Source organism: Rhinatrema bivittatum, chromosome 3, assembly GCF_901001135.1.
Source record: "Rhinatrema bivittatum chromosome 3, aRhiBiv1.1, whole genome shotgun sequence".
NCBI lineage: Eukaryota > Metazoa > Chordata > Amphibia > Gymnophiona > Rhinatrematidae > Rhinatrema > Rhinatrema bivittatum.
This window is the reverse complement of record NC_042617.1, coordinates 514,037,946-514,063,186: the sequence shown is the minus strand read 5'-3', so window position 1 is coordinate 514,063,186 and position 25,241 is coordinate 514,037,946. Positions and strand designations below refer to the sequence as shown.

Genomic DNA, 25,241 nt, shown 5'->3' with positions numbered 1-25,241 from the left:
CAGCACATGCCGGGTAGCGCACGCACATGGACACGTGCGCGTATGTTTAAAAATCTACCCCTATTCTCATAGCTCTCCTTATGAATGGTGCCAAACCCACCTACATGCATGAACACTGCCAGTAACCGGGCACCCATGCAGTGGTTGCCTGCCACCCCCTCCTGCCCTTTGTTGTTCTGAAATGGTGGCAGAGGTTTATGGCAGGAGTTTATAAAACCTAAAGACACACCATCTGATTCTCCCACATTGAGGAGGCCAAACCCCAAACTCTACTCGCTAATTTCTGAAGTAGATATTCAAAGTAAACCATTTAGGTAAGTTAGTAGGATAAGACTAATCTGGTTAATTTACCTGGGGTATTCAGCAGCACAGCTGGATAAGTTGTATCTGGCTAAGTTAGACCTGCTCTTATCCAATTCATTTAACTGGCTAAGTATGAATATCACGACTTATCCAGCTATATTAGCTGGATAAGTAGTATCATCCCTATCTGCCCACTGCCTGCCCTGCTATCTACTTAGCCAGATAAGTGGCTTATCCAGCTAAGTGGTAGCCGCTAAACATAGCCAATATTCAGCAACTGCCACTTAGCCAGATAAATGGCTACTTCTCTGGCTAAACAGCATTTAATATTGGATCCTTCATACCTCCCCATAATTTTGGTTCCATCCTTCTGGTAAGAAATCCTATGGTTGCTTACATATGGTCTAAAAACAGCAATTCTGTATGTTATTACCAGTCAAAAACCGCAATGACTTCTAAGGGCTTTTAATCAATCATTTACCAACATTGAACTACTGTCCAACTTTTTAATATCTTTTTTGCTGCACATAAATTTGATACACTTAGCTCACTGTCCAACACTGTATGATTAGAAACTGATACAGGGACACAAAGCTAGTTTTGAATGTTGTTACTGGAGAGGACTAAACAGAGTTATTAGATGCCATAAATGAGACTTTTTTGTCATAAAAAAGTGGACATTAGTAAATGATTGATTAAAAGCACTTTGAGGACATTCCTTTTTTTTTGCCTGGTAATGACATACAGGATTGCTGTTTTTTTTATCATATAATAGAGCAGAGTGTTCTGATACTGTCATTGTTTCATTATCATGTCTTCCATTTGTGCCAGCTCTTCTTTTGTATAATGTGGTATAATCTTTATGTGGGTGGCTTTTGGGTTCTCTTTATGTAAACAACATTAAATCCTTCCTCAGCAGCAGAACTCAAATATCATAAATGCCTCCAAACCTTGGCCCCTAAAATGGGATGTACCCCAAGGCTCCTCACTATCATCCATCCTATTCATTACAGTATATACCTCAAATCCTTGCACTTATCATAAGACAACCAAGCTTCAAAGTATACAACCATGTCAATGGCATCCAAATCCTCATGCCAACACTGGGTCAGGCTGCGGCATCAGGCATGGGTCCAGGCACTTCCTAGGCCGAGGCCCAGGTATTGGGTTCAGGCCTCCAAGCCTGGGCCTTGTGTAGGGCCTAGGGTGAGATTATGGAACCTACCGCAGCCTAGGCCTACGCAAGGCTGAGGCTTTAGGACCAGCTGATCCCGACACCTAGGCCCAGGCTGAAGCCTGGGCCTTGCGTAGGCTAGGGCCACTGTAAGTCGCCATGACCTTGGCCTAGGCCTCATCTGCGGATCCCCCTCCCCCCCTCCCATGACCGGGTAAGTGGGGTCGGGAAGGATTCTGGCCCTGGCATTTTTCCTGGTGAGAGGAATGGCTGGGGGGTACGGGAGACCCTGGGAGACCCCTTTTCTTTTTTTTCCCATTTTTGTTTTATTTTTCAATGTTTATTTTGTTTGGTTTTTAAACTAAAGAAACAAAATAAACATTACACAAAATGAAATTTGTGGGGAAGAAGCCCCCCAAAAATGAAATGAAAAACAAAACAAAATTTTTCTCCCTTCCCACCCCTAAACTTTTTTAAATACATAAAGGTAGAAATGGTGCACAAGAGTTCAACCTTTTTCAATTAAAAAAAAGCTGTAGAATTAGGGTGCGTGGCATGCCCTCCTGGAAGAGGTAATGAAAACAATAACGGTGATGGGATAAACACAGACGATCCACCTAAAGGATGGAAATGAACAAACTGGGTAATCTGTGTTAATTTAGCTGTAACATTTCTTCAGAGAGACAGTTACTACCTTTAACAAAAGGCATGGAGATAACCGGCACAGAGCAGCAGTTACTGTCCTAAATAATTTGCTGGGGCTGATTGGATAAGCCATTTGGATCTTTACCTGTCATCATTTATTATGTTATTTATGTTAATTTATTCTATTTTAAAATTATTATATACTGTTTTCTGATCTATGTCAAAGTGGTGTACAACAAAAATATAAAATTTTATAATACAATAAAATGAATCCATAATAATAACCCATAACCCCCCACCACCACCACCAACACCTCTCACTCCCAATTTATATGCCATCACTATTAAATCCTAATCCAGCCAATCACACTTTGCAGTTCCCAAGAAATAAGTTTTTCCTTCACCCACTTCATCCTTTGGGAAGAGCTAGGTTTTTAATTTGTTATGAAAGATCAGACAATCTGTTTGATGGACATTGACATCTTATTCCATCAGGAAGGCACTGTCACTAAAAAGGCTCTTGCCCTAGCCTGAGCCTCTTTCACCATCTTAAAAGAGAAAACTTTAAGTAAGACCCCTTGAGTAGACAGTAGGTTTTGATATAGATAAAACCATTCTAATTTATCAAAAAGATATCAGGGACTAGAGATGTGAATCGGAACCGGAATCTGATCGGTCTGGTTCCGATTCAAATCTTAAAATTTTTATCGTCTGGCCCGATTGGGTTTTTGTTTATCAGCTGCGCTCGATCTGATAAACAAAAAACCCACCCCGACCCTTAAAAACCGACCCCTTAGCTAAAATTACCTGGTGGTCCAGTGGGGAAGCGGGGAGCGATCTCCCGCTCTCAGGCCATCGACTGCGCTAATAAAAATGGTGTCGATGGCCCTTTGCCTTTACCATGTGACAGGGTATCCGTGCCATTGGCTGGCGCCATCTTTAAAAATGGCGCGGGCCATGGCCAGCCATCCAGTGCTCCTACCATGTGACAGGGGCCGGCCAATGGCACGGATACCCTGTCACATGGTAAGGGCAAAGGGCCATCAGTGCCATTTTTATTAGTGGCAGTCGATGGCCTGAGAGCGGGAGATCGCTCCCCGCGCCCCCACTGAACCACCAGGTAATTTTAAAATGTTTTTGGGGGGTCGGGAGGGTGGGGGAAGCTAAGAGGTCGATTTTTAAAGGGTCGGTGGGGTTTTTTTTATCGGGCCATCGGCGCCATTTTTATTAGTGACATCAAAATGGCGCTGATGGCCCAAGAGCGGGAGATCGGTCCCGGGGCTTCCACTGGGCCACCAGGTACTCGTAAAATGTTTTGGGGGGGGTTCGGGAGGGTGGGGGAAGGTAAAGGTTTAGTTTTAAAGGGTCGGGGTGGGTTTAGGGGTTGTTTTGGTGTGCCAGTTTTCCCGCCCTCCCCCCAAATCCCCGATTTACGATTTTTCACGATAAATCAGGGGAATTGCTATTAAATTGCACACTCTAATGATTTTTGACGATTTAAAAAATATCGGACGATTTTTTTAAATCGTCAAAAAACGATTCACATCCCTATCAGGGACAATTTCCTCTCATTTTCCATGCTACACTCTTACTATAACTGTCATCTACTGTATAAACACAACAAGTTGCATTTAAATTAGTTGCAATATAATGCCTCCTAGTTCTTCCTATACTATTTATTCATTTAAACACACTTCTATACCGCTTGCTCCTAAGATCGCAGGAGTTTACAATATATGCTTAAAAACATACAGAACTTAGGCAGCAAAACAAATTTACATACCTATTACATAAAACATTAAAGTCCTTTAAAATTTCCCTTCTTTCTTTCCCCTTAAATGTGCTGCAGTGGCTTCCATCAGACATTTCTGTATGTTATATACAAGAAATTCTAAGGTATCACCATTTATTAGTTCCAAACACTTCCTGAAATAGCCATGTCTTTAAAGATTTCTTAAAAACTTTGGTCTCTATCAAATTTCTTAATTGCTCTGGCATCGTGCACCATAATATGGGGCCAGCCACTGAGGATGCATGGGCTCTAGGGTGGCACCCCCATGGGTTGGGCCATTAGATGTCACTAGGTCCCTGTATAAAAGACCAGATCTCTACCCATGGGACCAGGACAAGCTGGGTGTCCAGGAAGGAGATAGAGCAAGGTAGGATTTTGGCTGTGGAGTGGGGACCCCTCAGTTAGGATTCCCGGTTAGTCACTGGGTGAGCTTTGCACAAATAAAATCATCATGGGAGCTCTACCCAGATGCCAAAGATAAAAGGACACCTACCTATAGAGAAATATACTCATGTAGCAGCAGTCAGATGTAACTTCAACCTTATGGACAAATGGACTTTAATTGAATTATTACCAATCAGTAAACTTTAATTGAACACCCAGAGCCTGATTCTGTCAGATTTGTCCCAGCATCTCATCCCATGGGATGCACCTGCCATCTACACACACTGAAAGCAAGACATTATCGTGTGGACCATAAGCAAGAGCTTCCCCCCATAAAAAGTATCCCTCCAGGGATTAAGAGTTGAGCATGGAATGTTAATTGCTAGTTGGTGCAGCCCCGATTAAAATAAATATGTTTGTGTGCCCTTGGGATTAAAAACCCTGCAAGGGGTTACAGTGGTCTCTCCTAAATGATAATACTCTAATTTGACTATCCATCCTTTATGTAATCTGCTTTGAAATGGCTGTCCAGCTAAGATAAATGGAATAAACATATGAAATGAAATACAATTTTAAAGGGGGACCTATTGTAAGGTGTCATCGATCTCAGTTGTTTGTTCTGCGGCCAGCTCTCAGTACTTCTCTGTCCCTGTCGTAGCCTGGCATCTTGCGTTCCCCTGCGGCCTTTCAGCATGGCCTCCAGCATCCTAGCTCTGCCCTGCAATCTGCAACTGTCTAAAGACATGACCAGGAGGTTACGAGCTTTGTAGGGCCTGAAGACAGGACGTCCTGTGGCACAATTGATGACATAAGCACTGTCTAAGCATTTAAGGAAGACCAGTTCACTTCATGCTTGCCTAAGCAACAGATCCTGTTTACCCCTGAACTGGAGTATTCATTGCTTGCTATTCCTTTTTGCTTTGACCTGGACTGTTCTGATCTCACTCTGTTTGCCACCTGCCCTGCCTTGGCTTGGTAATCCTCTCTGTGAATGGTCTCTGCCTGGCCTGACCCTTGCCTGCCTGATTACAACACTTATTTGTTTCTGCCCACCATCATCTTCCTTCAACTGCCACCTGTTGGAGCCAGCTCTGCTCAAGGATCAGCAGCACCAATCCGACAGTAGTCCAAAGGGTTCACACCTCAGCCTGTGATAGGCCCCAAAGGATTGGAAGAGTAGACAGAATGCTACCCGTTTATGTCTATGGTCAAACTGGAATGGGAGAGTTCCCAAGACAATCAGTCTCCAAGCTCTTTCACGACCAGGATGTAGTCCTGCTGTCTCTATGTGGCTTGAGTCCAATGAAACTTCAAAGTTCATTAGGCTAATCTTATATGGAGACGTGCCCTGGATATTACCTGCATGAGAGCATTGAATTAAGTTACTCCTAGCCTATGGAATGACGTTTCTTATGCATTCATGTTGAATGCTTCTATTTAAGTCGGAGAAAAAAAAATCAACTCTTAACTAATAGAACAGGCATTCCCAGTTGGCATAGTAACCAGGGGTTACTTATTTGAAATAAGGATATTGATGCATTATTTTGGTTATGGTTTCTGGTTGAGTCATATAGGTTTGATATTACTGTTTGGATTAAAACTGGGGATAGGAGAGGGATTGGATAGGGTAGGGGTTTTATACTGACGGTGGACTGAATGGAGTGGGGTGAGGTGGGGTGGATGTGATGGGGAGAGATTTGAATTTATTTACTTTTATTGTAAACACTTTAGTGTAAAGCAAATGATCAAGTCAAAATAAATAAATACAATTAATAATTGCAGTTGATTCTGAATTATCTCCACTACTGTGGCCTAAATCTTGGCAGCGGATGCTGCAACCACTTCTCCCCAACCCACAATTTCCCTCTTTCTGCAGCCCTGAAATCCCATTGCTGCCCCAGCCTCCCTGCTCCCCGCCCACAATCTCCCTCCCTCCACTTTTCAGCAATTCCCACTGACTGGCCAGGGGCAGCTGAGACACCAACGCCGCCGAGAGGTCAGATGGGGGTAGAGGAGGAGGAAACATTGCGAGCTCTGGAGTTAAGGAGGAGAGAGCCACTTTCCCCCGAGTCTGACGGCGAAAGCGGTGAGTCAGTGATTGGAGGAGGTAGAGGAGCAATGGAGGGAGTGGCTACCTCCACACCCGAACCCCAAACGGCTGAATCGGCACAGGACATCGTGGGAAACAAAGCACTCCAAGACCTGGTAACTTTGCAATCAAAAAATGTATTTTCTCTACAAAAACCCCCAGTAGTAACATTGGATACTTTATGGAAAGCAATGGTCTCTATTGAATCGGCCATTACAGCACTAACTCAGGCATTTTTGGAATTGAATAAAAGGGGATTGAATACGGAAAAAATAACGAACGTACAACAAGAGAAAGTGGTGAAGTTGGAGGAAAAGATTATAACAATTGAAAATATCCAGGGTAACTTAATAAAATCTGAGGTAATTACAGAGAGAAAGTTTGAGAATATAGAGAATACTCTTCGGTATCTAAATTTACGGATAGTGAATTTTCCCGTGGTGAAAAGTCTGTCCCCGGTTGAAATGTTTAAAGAATATTTAATTGATTGCTTGAAGATACCTAAGGAAATAACTCCTGTTATCACCAAGGCTTTTTTCATTTCAAAGAAGAGTTTGCCATCTATGGGTGTAGAGGAAATATAAGAACAACAGTCATTGAATGTCTCTGAGTTGATCGAGTTGTCAGCACAAACAGAAATTAAAACTAGAGGCACATTACTAACAACATTTGCCTTTGAACAAGATAGAAATCTTGTACTAAAATCTTTCTTCAGGATCAGAACTGCTCAGTATCATGGGCAAAGTGTTTGGATATATCCGGACATTGTCCGTTCCACGCAGGAACGAAGGAGAAAGTGCTTGCTCATGAGACCTGAGTGATAATTAAATAGAGGTGCCAGTATGGTGTTGAGATACTTTTAAAATTTCAAGAGGATAAATATATCTTTTTTGAACCTGATCAACTAATGGGCTTTCTGGATGGGAAGGGATGAAGTGCTATATTTTATAGTAGGGGGGAAAATGCCATACGTGACGGTTTATTCCTTTTATTTTGAATTAAAGTTTGTATTGAGCTCCTTAATTATCTGAAAGTACATCTTGGTCCCAAATTTCCTGTATGTATAGAGATCTATGTATTAAATTAATTGTTTAATAATTTACCTTGGAATGTAATAATGGACCTCTTATACCTTTGATATATGATGTAATATATCTGAAATTGCATAAATAAAAAAAAAAAAAAAAATATTCCTAGATGTATAACATCCAGTTATTGCAACAATGTATGTCCACCATACACAAATCCTTTTCATCTCTGCCTGGTCATCCCATAATGTCAGGCATAGGCTCTATTCAAGAGCCATTTTCTCTTTTTACAAATGTGTTCTTAAAACAATTTGTCCAAAAGATTCCCTCCTTTATGAGAGATCCAGAGGACATTATTACAAGTTTGGATGCTGGCGGCCAATTTAAAATTTATATGATAATTATGAATCACAACGTAGATTAGTTATAATGGAGTAAAAGAACTGGTTTTTTTTATCAATCAAAAAGACTGCCGAAAATGTTTTTGCATTATTAGTAAAGCAATGCAGCCTATATTTCTGCTATTCACAGTAAATGGCAACCCTCCCCAGTGGAGCCATCTATTTCCATTTCACACTTTCCGGGTTGTCTCTTCAGGAAGTGCTGAACTATAGTCACTGCTACTATACTCTGAACTAGAGAGGATTTCTTTAACCCTGTATTCAGTGTCAGGCATAGAACAGCTGTAGAGGTAAATTATATAGTGCCATAACTCTGCCCCCATCCCTATCCTTTTAATGACTATACTTTTCTGTTCAAGTTACAGTCCTTCACTGAGCCCTGTAATAAGACAAGTCAAACACGGGGTTGACAAATGAACATTAAACTTATAAACAACAAAAATAAGCTTGTTGTGACACTACCATTAAACCAAGCTACTCTGAGGCAAAAGCTGTGAGGTTATTCCCATAATCATTGCAGCAAGGCAGAACAGAAATACACATAAATGTAACGTGTGTAGGACCCTATTGGCTTCCCTACAAAGGTATGGTCTTCTAGAAAGGCTATGCATTTAGAGGAAAGAGGAACAAATCATTTAAGCCACAGCACACACACCCCCATGTGAGGTTGCTACAATGGTTATTTCCTGTGTCTTTATAAGACAGTTGTGGATTTTTGAGTTGAAATTCTAAGGGAGCAGAGTATTTTTCAGTTCCCTTTTTTCCCTGAAGAAATCCTAGGCTTGATTCAGTGGAAGATGGATTTGTAGAGATTCAAGAGACTTTCTAACTGATTTTACCTTATGAAGTAGGAGAAGATTCTTTATTTTGGATCTTTGGTTAAAAGGACGTTTTTACAGCCTTCCTTTCTTCTTTTTTGTTTAAGAGCTTGTTTGTTTCCCTTCTGATTCACTGAGCCCAAAACAGTGAGTGCCCACACAGCAAAAACCTTGGAGAAGATGAGGACAGTCCTACAGTATCCAAAGGAAGCAGGAGAGAGGGGAAGCAGCACCCACCCAGTGCTCACTCATAGCTATACCTATCAGGTAGACACAGAGAGTTAAGGAGGTACCTAACCAATACAAAAGAGAAAGAGAGGAGTGGACAGAAGGAAAACATAACCAGATAAGTGCCAATCTGCAGCCTTACCCGATTTAGCCAGATAAGTCTAGGATAGCTATTTGACAGTCCTATAGTTACCCTGATAAACTTGTCTGCTATCATCAGGTAACACCTGTTACAGGTAAATAATGTTGCTTTCTCTAAAGGCAAATTGATCAACATTCACAAATGGGATTCTCAAAGGGTTTTTAAAAAAGGGTTGCAAAACAAACATGCCAATAAGGCAATTTTTTTTTGGTGAGATAACTCCCTTTTATCAATTTAGATAGATAGATAACTATGAATACTGGCTTTGACTAGCTGACATTAAATGGGTACTCCAGAAATATATATGAGAGTATCACCATTAATGTCTCAAAAATATTAAATATACAAAAAAAAAATTATTAAATATATATGGTATGTTATCAATATACCATAATCAATAAAAGAAGAATGTGTGGTGCCACTTCTGGCTGTTCAATGATATCAGAGTATTTTGTTCATTAAAAGAGTTGTTTATTCAGAGTAGGTAACAAGTTAATATAGTAAGGTATTCAGTCCTAAGAAGTCAATATTCAAAGTTATCCATCTAAATGGCTAGTTTTGACTATTTCCTTTGCTTATCCAGCTAAAAGTTAGATGCATGAGCCTTTATCCAGTTAGGATTTAACTGAATAAGAAAGGGGCATGTTGGAGGCATTCTGGAGTTAGCTGGATAAATTATTCTAGATGTGCCTGAGAGCAGGTCAAAAGTTATTCTGCTCCCCCGGCATCCCCGGACCGGCAAGACGCTGCACTCTGCCATGTTTCCCAGAAGCCTAAGAGCATGCGCGTGGCGCAGCCCCGACTCAAGTACCCGCAGTGGCGCGAATCTCAGGGGCGTTCCCCTGAGATGACGTCATCCGCCCCGGATATTTAAGGTCTCTGAATTCGCTAACTAATGGAGTTAGCAAGGAAAGGTTTCTTACCTTCTAGCTACTCTGCCTCCTCGGACTTACCAGGGGTACCCGCTCCTCGGGGGCCTCGTTTCTCTTTTGCCTTTCAGGTTGCAGTCTAGAACCAGTACTCGCTCCTCGAGGGCTCATGTTCTCGGACCTGCTTCTGAATACCACTTCTGCCAGGAAGTCATCGCTGCCTACAACACCAGTGAGTTACCATCTTTTTCTCAGAGCTTTCCCTGGAACCAGGTACTCGCTCCTCAAGGGCCTAATCCATTCCAGCTCCTGGGCTGCTTCAAGAGACTATTGTGTGAGTGTTACCATCAAGGTTCTATTCCTGAACTCTGCATACCCTGCCTACTCACTATACTTAGTTTCTCTACAGCTCTGCCATCCTGGGATCGCTGTTCCAGTATCTGAGGGACTACAGCCCAGCAGGGCGCTTCCAGCTCACTACTGCCACCTCTGGTGGTTCAATATACTGTTTAAATAAAAGAACTAGTGTGTGTCTCCAAACTGAGCCTGACCGGTGGTCCCTCTCGGGATCTTCCCCCTGGGGCGTGGTCATCTGCCACCGGCCCAAGGATCCACCCACAACTATCCCAAACAATAACATCACCTCATCCTACCTGAACCCTTCATCTCCACTGCTACCCTGCACTCTGCCTCTGGACATCTTCTCTCGGATCATAGAAACATAGAAACATAGAAATGACAGCAGAAGAAGACCAAATGGCCCATCTAGTCTGCCCAGCAAGCTACGCACTTTATCCATTTTTTTCCCCTTTTTTTCTCTCCCACCTGTTACTATTGGCTTCCAGTACCCTCCAGCCCTAATTCCCCTCCACCCCACCACCAATTTAGAGAGCAGCGCTGTATCTGCATCCAAGTGAACGTCCAGCTCAATTAGGGGTAGCAACTGCTGTAACAAGCAGGCCACACCCTTACCCCATACTCTTACCCACCCCTGTTTTTATTTTTTTGTTTGTTTTTTTTTTGTTTTTTGGTTTTTTTGGAGATAGCAGCCCTCCATCCTTCCACTCCGTGAAGGTGGAACACCAACTACTGGCCACTGGCATCCCGCTCCGTGAATGCCTCTGTGGCTACTGCCGCTCCGTACAGTGTTTGAATGCCTCTGTGGCTACTGCCGCTCCGTGCAGTGTTTGAATGCCTCCTCTTTATTCACGCCCTCTAGACTTGATGGATCCACAGTGTTTATCCCACACCCCTTTGAAGTCGTTCACAGTTTTAGACTTTACCACTTCCTCCGGAAGGGCATTCCAGGCATCCACCACCCTTTCCGTGAAGAAATACTTCCTGACATTGGTTCTTAGTCTTCCTCCCTGGAGCCTCAGCTCGTGACCTCTGGTTCTGCTGATTTTTTCTGACGGAAAAGGTTTGTCGTTGTCTTTGGATCATTAAAGTTTTTCAAGTATCTGAAAGTCTGAATCATATCACCCCTGCTCCTCCTTTCCTCCAGGGAGTACATATTTAGATTGTTCAATCTCTCCTCGTATGTCATCCGATGAAGACCCTCCACCTTCCTGGTCGCCCTTCTCTGTACCGCCTCCATCTTGTCCTTGTCTCTTTGTAGATACGGTCTTCAGAACTGAACACAGTACTCCAGGTGAGGCCTCACCAACGACCTGTACAAGGGGATAATCACTTCCCTTTTCTTACTCGATATTCCTCTCTCTATGCAGCCCAGCATTCTTCTGGCTTTTGCTATCGCCTTGTCGCATTGTTTCGCAGACTTCATATCGTTAGACACTATCACCCCAAGGTCTCTCTCCTGCTCCGTGCACATCAGCCCTTCTCCCCCCATCGAATACAGTTCATTCGGATTTCCACTCCCCACATGCATGACTCTGCACTTCTTGGCATTGAATCTCAGCTGCCATATCTTTGACCACTCTTCCAGCTTCCTTAAATCCCGTCTCATTCTCTCCACTCCTTCCGGCGTGTCCACTCTGTTGCAGATCTTAGTGTCATCCGCAAAAAGACAAACCTTACCTTCTATCCCGTCCGCAATGTCGCTCACAAATATATTGAACAGGACCGGTCCCAACACCGATCCTTGCGGTACACCACTTAAAACTTCCCTCTCTTCAGAGAGAGCTCCATTTACCATCACACATTGTCTTCTGTCCGTCAACCAGTTTGCAATCCAGGTCACCACCTCGGCACTCACTCCTAAGCTTCTCATTTTATTCACCAGTCTCCTGTGTGGGACCATATCAAAAGCTTTGCTGAAATCCAAGTAGATTTATTTATTTATTTATTTATTGGTTTTTCTATACCGCCGCTCATCAAAGATATCACGTCGGTGTACAAGGAACAAAAATACGCAATTGCGTGTACATATAACAGAATAATAATAGATGAATTCTAAATTACATTAAACAATATAAAACAGTAACAAGAACGAATTATTTAGCTAATAAAAAGATAATGTAAAACAATATAATATAGATAACTATAGCAGCATAACTTAATCTAAAATCAAAAAGTAATCTAAGGGGGAAAGTGGGGAGGGGAGATAAATGAAATGGGGAGGGAAAGGAAGGGTCAGAAAAAAGGAGGGTCAGGAAGGAATGGGTTATATACAAATATATAGAGGGCAAAATCAAAGGTTATAAACAGATAAACAGGTAAAAGGAATGAGTAGAGAGGGGCAAAGATAAAGTAAGGGTTGAAGGTAAAAGATTGGTAAAAAGACGGAGTGATATATTAAGTATAGAGGAGTAATAGAATGCGGTAAAGAATATTTAAGGGAAGGGTATTAGTTGAGTTATTAGATGACATCGAGTGCTCTTCCTTGATCCAATTCCTTGGTTACCCAGTTACCCAGTCAAAAAAGTCAATCAGATTTGTCTGACAGGATCTTCCCCTGGTGAATCCATGCTGCCTCTGGTCCAGCAATTCTCCCGACTGTAGATAGTTCACTATTCTCTCTTTCAACAGTGACTCCATTACGTTTCCCACCACTGAAGTGAGGCTAACCGGTCTGTAGTTACCAGCCTTCTCTCTGTTCCCACTCTTGTGAAGCGGAACCATCACAGCTCTTCTCCAATCACTCGGCACCACTCAACCACGCAGAGGTCCTCCTAAGTCCAGCCGGCCCCGGCACCCAAGGGCTCAATCTGTGGGGAACGAGGGCTGGTATTGGTGAAGCTCCAGTTGGCCTCGCTTCTCGCTTCTCGCATGACCTCGCATCCCAATGGTGGGGACCCGTGGGGTTTCCCCCATGGGTGGCACCACCATCACCTCGAGTCAGGGGTCCACCTCCGCAACAACTAGGGAAAGGGTGATATTGGACCTGTTACTTAAGAATGGAGATAATGTTGCTAATGTCTCGGTAGATGCCCACTTAGGCACTAGTGATCATTAGATGCAGCTGCGGTGCATCCATAGTGCACAGGCAACACCAACTTTAAAAACGAGGTGGCTGTGCACCACCAACTGCATGCGCTTCCTGGAGAGCAGCAACAGAGATGAGGAACAGGCCAGGGAGGCCAGCAACGGACCCCATCTTTCCAGTGGCTGAAGGAAAAAGAGGTTCAAGAGGCCACAGACAGCCCCCATCTCGCCAGCAGCTGAAGAAAGAAGAGGCCCAGGAGGCTGCCACTGAACCCTATCTCGCCAGCAGCTGAAAAAAGAAGAGGTCTGCAAGGCTGCCGGCGGCCCCCTTCTTACCAGCAGCTGAAGAAAGAAGAAACCTGGAAGGCCGCCGGTGGACCCCATCTTGCCAGTGACTGAAGAAAGAAGAGGCCAAAGAGGCGGCTGGAAGATCCCATCTCACCGGAGGATGAAGAAAAAAAGAGGCCTGGGAGGCTGCCGCAGACCCCATCTCACCAGTGGCTGAAGAATGAAGAGGCCTAGGAGGTCACTGACAGACCCCATCTCGCTGGCGGCTGAAGAAAGAAGAGGTCCAGGCAACCGAGAAAAGGTGGAGGTCTGGGAGGCTGTCGGCAGCCAAGAAGAGGAAGAAGCCCATTTTCCCACTTCTCTAAGTATGCCAGCCACGTGCAGCCAGTATGTGCTCTATGCTGATCTCGTGCATCATGACATCAGCATAGAGGAAGTGCTATCCTTGTGAGTTTTGAATAGTGTGGGGGTAGGCACATGAAGAGCAGTGGGAGAGCAAGTTCCTTCCTATTCTCAGCTACTGGAGGCCTCCTGGGCCTGTTCCTCTTCTTGGCCTCCGGCATACTTCCAAACACAATGGGGAGCCAGCCTGTGCTTTGTCTTTGTGTATGTGAGTGAATGTGTGTGTGCTTGTGTGAGAGAAAGAGAAAGAGAGAGAGAAAATGGTAAGCTAGCTGGGTGTGTATGAATGGAACCTGGCTGGGTGTGGGTGGGTGTGTGTATGTGAATGGTAACCTACTTGGTGGGGTGTATGTGTGTCTGTGAGAAAGAGAGAGAAAGCATGTGGGTGTGAGAGCCTGAGTGTGGGTGTGAAGGAGTGTAAGGGTGTGTGGGAGTGTGAGCCTGTGTATGAGTATGAGAGCCTGTGTGTGTACGGATGTATGGGAGTGGGATCCTGAATGTAAGAGAGAGGGCATGTGAGAGCCTGTGTGTTTGTGTGGTAATATGAAACTGTGTGAGAGAGAATGTGTCTGTGGAGGAGAATGGGGGCATGTGTGTGAGAGACAGCATGTGAGAGTGAGAGCCTGTGTATATGTATGAGAAAGTGGCAGTTAACCAGATAAACTTATTCGGCTGTATATTCTGAATATATACAGCTAATTTAAAGTTAGCCAGATAAGTTTATCCCTGTGATCTGACCAGAGTTAGCCGAATAAATTAATCAGCTAGCTCTGAATATTGGGAGTTAACCAATATAAGCAGACCAGACAAACAAAACAAATAAACACACTCTTTTTTCACTCACAGATAAATACTACAGACGATGGAAAAGGTAATGACAATAAGAAAATAAGAAAAGACAAAGCAAAGCACTCAGGTATTTATTTATTTATTTATTTATTTATTTTACCATTTTATATGTCATCATTCCATATTATGATCACAACGGTTTACAAAGTGACATTCATAGTTAACCAAAATCTATAGGTTCTTCTCCAAAAAGATTCCTCTCTCTCTCTCACCTCTCACGCCAATCACCAATAGCGCCTAACCAATCCTCAAAAGAGTAGGAACAAGAAGTTGACTTTCATAAAGCAAGAAAATATCACATGCCGTAGTATTTTACCGTTTCACATAATATTTTCATAATCATGCCCCCTAGGCTTTCTGAATACCACGGGGTACATGAGCTATTTCTGTGCAATATTAACAGTAAATTTCATGCAGTAATTGCTTTTATCGTGGCTTAGTGAATGAGCCCCCTTAGATTGTAAACTCTCTGGAAATAGGGAAATACCTATGGAACCTGAATTTAATCCACCTTGAAGTGTCACAAAAGACGGAATATAAATTTTTTTTTAAAAAGTACCAGCGAACCTTCCACCTATTCAAACTGCAGAAAAACTCCCCCTATACTCCTAATTTTGGAGTAAGGCACTGCAGAGACTGAGGACCTTTCACAAAGCCTGACTACCAGTGCCACCATTGTTGGCTCTGTGGACTTGTCTTGGACCTTTGAGGTTAGTTGCTTGTAGTTGGGACTTTACCATGCTGACAAGGAAGGCTCAAAGTTTATCTCCCTGGTGTTGAACTACCCTGAGCAACATCCTTGCAAAGAGAGGTGCCCATGGCCTTCCTCCAAACACGCATAGCAGAAGCTGTGATAATTGGTGATGGCCATCTTTTGCTTACCCATGGGGCAAAATCTAAGACCACTGTTCTTCTTCGTCAACGCAGTGAGGAAAATCAACACTGCAAAATCAAAAACTGAAATTTTTTTTATGAACAAAGAAAAAAACGGCTCGTAGACCTACAAAGCATGGAACTACTGAAAAAAACATGGAGAAGGACAAAAATAACAAGACTGTTGATAAAGATAAATAAACTTAGAAACTGATATACAAAAATACTACCAGAGGCAAAAAAATGCAGATATAAAAATAGCTCCACTACGGAGCTAAAGTCACATCCAACGTCACCAGGCTAATAAAAAAAGGAGGCAGGCTGCAGGGATGCGGATGTATGGGAAGTGGGATGTGCTATACATGCCTGAAAAACGCTTTCATTCTTATCCAGAAAGCTCTTGAAGTCCTTTCCATCAGGGCCAAAAAGCAGTCACGTGTGACTGACTGATCTGCTTGTCTGTAGAGAAATGATCTGTAAGCCAAGAGCAGTCTCTTGGAAGGCAATCTAAAATTCTCAATTTTACTATATGACTTTTATTACCAAAAGCATACTTTAATAATAATTTGAGGCTCAAATTAAATAAAGCCACTACTACCTAGTTCAGATTTTCCCAGATTTTAGACATTCCTTTTCTTCTCATTAAAGAATTACTTCCTTTGGGCTACATAGCAAAGGTGATACGTAGAGAAATAATGCAGATGCACTAAGCAGAAATAAAGAAAGAAGCATGACAGCACCACACCTTAGCAACAATGACTAGTGCAAAATATGCTTTAAAATCTAAACAAAACAGAAACAAATCAAGGTGAAGAAATATATTTTAGCAATTTTTTGGGATGTGTTTTCTTGTCAGGTAGAGATTATTTAATATGCATTTTCAAGAAATCAGTCTGAAAAAAATTCATTTTGCTTTATATAGGGCTTTTCCTCCAAAGAAGATCATTACACACTTTGGGATTGATTTTCCAAATGATTTACATGCACATAACTGGTTTATGTTGATAAATATCCTTTTGAAAATCAGCCAGGGAACAGTGCGTGCAAAAGCATGAGTGTAACTCGACAATGCGCATATTTTTACATGCACTCCCACGACGTGTTCTGGGGATGGAGTTTGAGCAGAGAAAGGATTTACATGCATATATTTGATTCTTGAAATTATGCATGCAAATCTTCTCAGAAACAGGTGTAACTTCATATGTGTATGTCAATGCACACCCGCAAATTTTCAAAGTGGACTTAATATGAGCATATGTCTGCTTTAAAAATTCTGGCTAAAAGGGCAGGCTTTAGCCCTGTGGGGGCTGCCTTAAATGACTAGAGATGTGATTCGGCCGAACCTTTCGGTTCAGCCCTCGATATCAGCCCGCTGTGGGAAATTTCGTTTTCCCACGGTTCGGGCCAATTTTATTTCGGCTGCCCCCCCCCCCAAAACGATATCCGAAACCCGCCCCAACCCTTCCAATGTAATTAATTACAACAGGGTTGTAAAAAAAAACAAAAAACACCTAAACCCATCCCAACCCTTCAAATTTAATTAATTGCAAACCCCCACCCTCCCGACCCCCCCCAAAACTTGCCGAAATTCCCTGGTGGTCCAGCGGGGGTCCCGGGAGCGATCTCCCGCTCTCGGGCCGTCGGCTGCCAGCAATCAAAATGGTGCCGATGGCCCTTTGCCCTTACTGTGTGACAGGGGCTATCGGTGCCATCCATTGCTCCTACCATGTGACAGGGGCCGACCAATGGCACCGATAGCCCCTGTCACATGGTAAGGGCAAAGAGTCATTGGCGCCATTTTGATTAGTAGCAGCCGAGAGCCCGAGAGGGAAGATCGCTCCCAGGACCCCGCTGGACCACCAGGGACTTTCGGTAAGTCTTGGGGGGTGGGTCGGGCAAGTCTTGGGGGGTTGGGAGGGTGGGGGGTTGCAACTAATTAAATTTGAAAAGTTGGGGTAGGTTTGGGGTTACTTTGCTTTTTGTAATGTGCCCTTTCTCCCCCCACAAAATGATAAGAAAACCACACGAAATTTTGTGGGTTTTCTTATCGTTTCGTAGCCCCCCCCCGAATCGCGACGAAATAGGAAATATCATCTCTATTTCCTATTTCATTGCAAACGAATGCACATCCCTAGAAATGACCCTCCCTGAGGCTGAAATTCAAAGGGTTTGTCCAGGTAACTCATCAAGTTACCTGAATGTGCAGACTTTACCCTACCAGGCACAGTTACAAAATTACCCTCTCCATGCAAAAGCATCAACTTTATTAACTCAAGTCAGCTTCTCCTTGTAGGCTTACCCATATCGATGTCGAGCAACGTCCCGACTCAGTCTTTCAGAAAGGTAGGCACCGATCCTATCTAATTTCTCTGGAGCAGACAGAGCATAGAAAGTCAGTTTCTCCATATTTGCTTTGACGAGCCCATCCTGCAAATATATGACATAAAGCCTTCAAAATCTGGATACATACCTTGTTTTTCCTCATATTTTTGTGTATATTAGAGATCCAGTTTTGCTTGGATACATAAGAACTGCAACATGTCCTTCAACAAGCTCAACAAGTTCCCAAACTGTGAGTTTGATATCAGAAATGAGTCTAGATTGGCAGAGATGTCAGCTCAGAATGCTGTGTTCCGTCTATATGTCAAATAATCCAAGCAGTTCAATTTTTCTTTTGCCACCAAAATTGTGAATGATAAACTCTTTAAACTCAGGTTTTGGGAGTTTTGGTGAACAGAAAGGAGACTCCTGGGTACATTCCAGAATGATCCCTCATGCCTGGTCACTTTATTTTCACCACCATCATCATCATCGTCATCTATTTATATCATCTGCATATACTAAAATTGGAACACTACAGAGAAGAAAAGCATGGCCCCTGTGCAAGGATCTATTTCATGGATTTTTTTTTTCCAACTAGAGAGCTCAAAGCATGTTATAATTGGTTAGGATCTACAGCTGAGACAGTGTACAGTAAATAAATAAGTAAAAATTAATCATAGTGGTTTAAACAAATATTGTAGATAAATACTGTACATCAAAAGAGAATCACCACAAGGAGGTAAGCAAGTACAGTGAATAAATACATGGAAGGAAATTAATCACAATGTGATAAGGCATGGGAGAAAGAACAAAATGCTCTAATTTCAATAGGCTTGGGGCAATTTTGCTATAGCAAAGTCTGTGCCTGTTCTCTGTAGCAGCGTTCTATGAACCAGTGAGCTTAGGTTAGAGAGAGCCATATTATGGCTGTGCACCAAAGGCTGTTTCAAACAGTCATGGGGCTGATATTCAGCTGCGGAGTGGCTAGTTAGCTGGATACTAACAACTGGCTAATTTGAAACTAGGATACTCAGCGGTGCAGCAGCACGGTTCAGTATACCCGGCTATCTTAAAGTTAGCCAGATACATATATCTGACTAATTTTAGGACAGCCTTACGGCTGACCAGAGTTAGCTGCATAAATTATGTGGCTAACTCCAGTCCTCCTGGAAATGCCTTCCACCCACCTCCGGCCCATCCACAATTTATGCTGCTATATTCTAGCCTCAAAACTCGCTATGTGACTAGAATGTAGCCTCATAGAGTGATAAATATTGCCATTTTGCCATTTACGCAGATAGACTTTCAGTTATCTGTTTAAATGGCTTTTGAATATTGACCTCCATTTGTCAGAAATATTGCTTCTGTAATAATTTGTAGGAATATTAATTGTACATTTACACATTGGCCCAGCACAAGTATTCATGGAACATTTTCACCTCAGGGACTGTGAAGCAATGCAGAAGTGCCCATTTCCAGTAATAATCACTACTGATGAATTTTCTTCGAAATTAAGTCTTCACTATAGAGGGAATTTTCAAAAGGATTTACATGCATTAAACTGGGTTTTACACGTGCAAATGCACTTTACTCGTATAAGTGGGCTTTTGAAAATTTCTACAATATATGCCTTTCAATTGTCCATAGGTTTTATATACGTAAATGCACTTTACGCACATAAATGGCTTTTTAAAATTGCTATAATAATGTTACATTTATACATGTAACTCCTTTTAAAATTTCCACCTAAGGGAGAACATTTTCAATGTGTCCCATCAGGACAAAGACCATGCATACTTTGTACTAATGGGCTTTGCACCCGTTCTCAAAGCGAACGTATGCACGCTCTTTCACTCTGAACTTGCCACAGGTACAAAAGTGTGCATGATCACTTGCACCGGTTTTTTTCTGCCAGTAGAATTTTGCTGACAATAAGGTCAATCCAGTACCGAGCGGTAGGAAGAGCTGCGTTAGTGTCCGGCGCACCCGCGGTTGCCGCACGCACAGTGCAGCTCACCTACCGCTCGATCCTGTATGTAAATAGCTTGCTAATGCAAGCTGCGTCTTAGAAGCGTCCGTGAAGCGTTAGGCCCGCGCAACCCGTATAGACCGCTAGCGCTCTATACAGTAAAACGGGTTGCGCGGGCCTAACGCTTCACGGACGCACTGGTATCTGTCATTTCAAATGTCATTTCAAATGACATTTGAAATGACAGGTACCAGGAAGTGGACAGTTCTCCGATGCTCAGGATTGTCAGCCCTCTCTCCCCTCCTCCCGAAGCAACAAAAGCGAAAAAAGCGAAAAAGCGAAAAAAGCGAAAAAAAAAAAAGTTGCAAGAGAGAGAGGGGAGAGAGGACGGGCAATCCTAAGCTCGGGATGGCCAGTCCCTCTCCCCTCCTCCCGAGGCAAGGCGCGAAAAGCAGCCTTGCTCCGGGAGGAGGGGAGAGAGGATTGGCAGTGTGAAGCGACCAAGCTACTTACTTTTTTTTGCAGCCCTCCGGAGGAGACGGCCATCAGCAGAAACGGATCGCTGCTCCCCTTCCTCCCGGCGAAGATGGACGCCTGCACGGGGGAAAGCGGCCCCTGTGCGTGCAATTGGCCGCTCAAGACGTGACGTCCCGGCGTTTGGCGTCACAGCATGTGACGTCACGTCTTGAGCGGCCAATTGCACGCACAGGGGTCGCTTTCCCCCGTGCAGGCGTCCATCTTTGCCGGGAGGCAGGGGAGGGGAGCCGCGATCCATTTCTGCTGATGGCCGCTCAAGACGTGATGTCCATCTTCCTGAGCAGCTGGAGGCAGGAGAGGGGAGCCACGGTCACGTTCGCTGATGTCCGGATGGGGGGCTGCAAAAGTAAGTCGCTTTATACTGCCAGTCCCCTCCCCCCTCCTCCCGAAGCAAGGCTGCTTTTCGCGCCTGCCTCGGGAGGAGGGGAGGGAGGACTGGCAATCCCGAAGGTAGGGTTGCCCGTCCTCTCCCCTCTCTCTCTTGCAACTTTTTTTTTGTTTGTTTTTTTTTGGCTTTGGGAGGAGGGGAGAGGACTGGGGCTGCCCCGGGGACCGGCTCCCATGGACACGGCCTGGGCAGGAGAGCAGGGGCTGGGGGAAAGTTTGCCGCCTACCCTTATCCCTGCCTCTAACGCAGGGGTAGGGGTAGGCGGTAAGTTAGCAGGTTAAACGTGGGGCAAAACGGCAGGGTACAATAGTGATAGTCGGGGCGCGCGTTACTGGATGGTAGGGAATAGCTAATTCGCTCGTTTGCATGCAATATACATGCCGCGTGCGGAAGGGGTTGCCCGGGGATTTTAGGACGCGGTAGGAGTAGGTTAAAGGGGGTTGTGGATCGCAGGAAGGGCTAACGCGGCCGGGAAGTGAGTAGGACACGGGTTAGGAGCGGGGTAAACGCGGCCGCACTTTACTGGATAGACCTGAAAGTATGGGTAAGAATTTGGAAGGGAAATCCATAGGCCTGATTTTAAAAAGCATTTACATGCTTAAAATTGGGTTTTACATATATAAATGCTCTTTACCCATGTAAGTGGGCTTTTGAAAATTGCTACAATATATGCCATTGAGTTGTCCATAGTTTACCCATGTAAGTGCACATGGGTAAATGGCTTTTGAAAATTGCTACAATAGTATGTTACATTTTTATGCATAATTCCTTTGAAAATTACCTCCTAAGCACACACTTTTCCTCGCCCAATCTAAACAACCCCTTGGAAATGCCTCCTCCCAGTGCACCTTAATTTACAGTTTCTTGAGGAATGCACAGGCATTTCTGCACATTGAGTGAAGGCAGTTTTTAGATGTGAGTAAAATGCAGGCCCGGAGCCACCAAGTGTGCAAACCATGCAATTGTACAGGTCGTCACATCCGGTGGGGCGCATTGGGAGCAGGGAGAGGCCAGTGTTGCCGCCAGTGGACCCGTTCCCAGAAGTGAAAACACATCTGAGGCCCTATAGAATGTGTGTGTGTGTGTGTGTATGTGTGTGTGTGTGTGTGTGTGTGTGTGTGTGTGTGTGTGTGTGTGAATGAGAGTGAGTTGAGAGACTGAAGTGGAGGCTCTTGGTGCCACTAGTGGGACTGGGTCCACTGGCGGCAGAAGAAAAAGTTACGTCCAGGTGCTCCTCCTCTTTCCTGCCTGCGCATCCCAGAAGAAAAATGTTGCCGGAGCCACGTAGGCAGGAAGAAGGAAGAGCATAGGCTGCACGCAGAAGAGGAGCAGCGTTTGTGTCAGGGCTGCCACAAGGTGGATCCCATCTCGCGGCAGCCCAAGAAGAGGAGGCCTGGCAACAGGGCCGCCACGGATCCCACTTCGCGGCAGCCCAAGAAGAGGAAGCCCAGCAACAGGGCCGCTGCAGATTCCACCTTGCAGCAGCCTGAGAAGATCAGGACTGCCATGTAGCCCACCCCGCAGCGACCCATGAAGTGGAGGCCCAGAAGTGAGAATGCATCTGAGGCCCTGTAGAGTGTATGTGTGTGTATGTATGTGTGTGTGTGTGTGTGTGTATGTGTGAGAGTGAGTTGAGAGATTGAGTGTGTGTGAGAGAGAGTTGAGAAACTGTGTGTGGAAGTGAGAGCTTGTGTGATCGAAGAGACAGCATTTGAGAGTGTGTGTGTGTGAGACAGCATGTGAGAGTGAAAGCCTGTGAGCTTGTGTGGGACAGCATGTGAGAGTGATCGAGTCTGTTTGTGTGAGACAGCATGTGAGAGTGAGAGTCTGTGTGTGTGTGTGTGTGAGTGAGACAGCATTTGAAAGAGAGAGCATTTTAGAGTGCATGTGAGTGAGAGTCTTTGCCTGTGTGTGTGTATGTGTATGTGAGAGAGAGAGAGAGACAGCATGTAAGAATGAGAACCTGCGTGTGTGTTTGAGGGAAGGAGGGAAGGAGGAAAGAAGATAGGTGGATAGAGAAGACACAGAAAAAAAGAGACCCTGTAAAAGGAATAAGCAAAAGAACAAGAAATGGAAGGTGGAAAACATGGCCTGTGACTAACCGATTAGAAAACTAAGAACAGACAGCAAAGGTAAAAAAATAATTTTTGAATTTTTAGTGATTGGCATATGTTATCTTTGGGAATGTGCAAGAGTAGCACTTTCTCTATGCGGATCTCACAATGTATGAGATCAGCATGGGGGAACCGGAAGCCCCGCAAATTTTTAATACCGTAGGGCCTGCACAAAGGAGGCAGCGGAATGGGCTTCAGTGCCAGTAGCAGCGATTGGCACCTCCCCAATAGCCCCGTGGCAACAATGACAGGTGACAGCAGAGGAATGAGAGAAGCTCCGAGTTTGCTGGCAAAAGAAAGAGAGGGGGGTCTGCCTTCAGTGTGTGCATGTGTATGAATGGGAGTCTGCCTGGGGGAGTTTGTGTGAATGAATGGGAGTCTGCCTGGGGGAGTTTGTGTGAATGAATGGATGCCTGCCTGAGGGTGTGTGGGTGTAAATGGGAGCTTGGTTGGGGTGGATGTATGTGTGTGAGAGAGAGAATGGGAGCCTGCGTGGATTATGAGTGTGAGAGAGAGAGAATGGGAGCTGCCTGGATTTTGTGAGTGTGTGTGTGTGTGTGAGAAAGAGAGGGAGAATGGGTGCAGCAGGTATATTCCAACCTGCCAGCAGCTGAAAGGAAGATGAGGGCCTCATGCTGCTGGTAGATCCCAATACCCTTGCACCAGCCATGGGTTCGGGGGGGGGGGGGAATGGTGTCAGTTTTTAAAGTTTGTATCACTGAAGAGAGTTGGGCTTTCTTTTGGTGGTCCCAGGACAGAGAATGAATGAAAGGCGGGGGGGGGGGGGCTTACAGCACAGTAATTATTCGCACAGGGCAGCAAATAAGCTAGCACTGGCCCTGATAAAATGCTTTTTAGCCGCATAAATCAGTTCAAAAATTGACCTTCCCAAAAATGAATAGGTGTGTATACAGCTTCCCAAGGGCTATGACTCTGAGCTAGAGCACGATTCATTTATCCATCAAATTATTGCCTGATCTCCGTTGTTATAAGTTCACAATTCAAATTGATGTTCACCTTCATATTAGTGGAGAATAAATTACCTTGTATGGAAATTACAACAATGAATTCAGATAAGACTGTCATCCTAGCCAAGTCCATGAGGCAATGAGCTCTACAAATTACTTTTTACTTCTTTGAGTTGAATATACTAAGTCAAAATGCATTATATTTTACAAAAAAAAATTACATTATTCTTATATGATATACAAGTCCAAACTAGTCTCTTGTTTTTTTTTTTTGTTTGTTCTGTAAACAGCAGCAGTTTCTACCTGTTTATTTCAGCTTTTAGCTCAAATCAGAGCCAGCCTCTTCTGGCCTACAGTGGCATGAGCTTTCATTCCCAACCAGCAGGGGGTTTTTCCTCCTTTTATAAAGTCTTTTCTCATCTAGCCTGCCATTACTGCAATCATCCTTGGACGAGAGGCACACACCACAGTTTCTTGTGGACCCCAGTATGCATATAGCCTGTCTAGTGCCAATGCTATGCAATGGCAGAGATTCCTTGCCTCCAGGAGCTGGGAATGCTGCCTCTCTCACTAGCCTACGGAATAGAAACCAGACACAAGAAAATTGTGCCTTATTAAAATTCTAGGGTAGCCCTTCATTATCTTAAAAAGAAAAGGTAGCACGGCCTCAGCAATCTTAGATACTATCAAGCTCCGCAATAAATTTTTCTCTGATTCTAATTTCATTCTTATTGCTTTATATACAAAAAAAAACACATTACTGCATTTAAAGTGAAACAAAGTGAAATCTCCTACCTCGGAGTCCACTGGGAAGATATTGTCAACTAGTCTCTTATAGCGGGGACGCAAAGCTCCACAGCAACCACAAACACCTGCAAGAAAATCACATTTTACTTAGGAATATAATCTGATGCTACTCTTTCTCAAAAGAGAACCTGCCGACAGAAAGGTATGTTTTGTAGATAGTTTATATACAAAATCTAGGCTTTGTTTGTTGCAAGGCACTGAGTCTGAGCGGAATAATTGTATTCACTCACAGAGCAAGTAAATGGACTGGTGTGATTAACGGTCAGAAGCAGAAAAAGTAATCCCACTTATAAGCTGCTAGACCATCATTAGCTGATTAGTGTACAGAGACAGGCCTGAATTTTACAATAGGCACATTTGGCATGTATCTAAAGTGGCAAATGTCCAGGGGGTGGCAAGCAAGCTGAAGATTTGCCGCCTCCCCACTGTGCTGCTGGTGCCATCCTTCCCCCAATGTATCTACATGC

The 25,241-nt window shown here is 44.0% G+C and overlaps 1 protein-coding gene and 1 pseudogene across 3 annotated transcripts in view; one reads left to right on the top strand and one right to left on the bottom strand.

Moving 5' to 3' along the window:
- Window positions 1–25,241, bottom strand: part of EFR3B (EFR3 homolog B) — a 455,199-nt gene that overhangs the window by 273,300 nt on the left and 156,658 nt on the right. For 2 of the 3 annotated variants that reach the window (XM_029596199.1, XM_029596198.1), the window contains exons 2-3: window positions 24,763–24,839; window positions 17,969–18,096 (exon numbers count right to left, since the gene is read on the bottom strand). In XM_029596199.1, the coding sequence (XP_029452059.1) occupies window positions 17,969–18,096; window positions 24,763–24,839 (205 nt within the window). The remainder of the gene's footprint in view (window positions 1–17,968; window positions 18,097–24,762; window positions 24,840–25,241) is intronic. The other variant, XM_029596200.1, reaches the window with a different exon arrangement.
- Window positions 18,490–18,581, top strand: LOC115088887 (annotated as a pseudogene).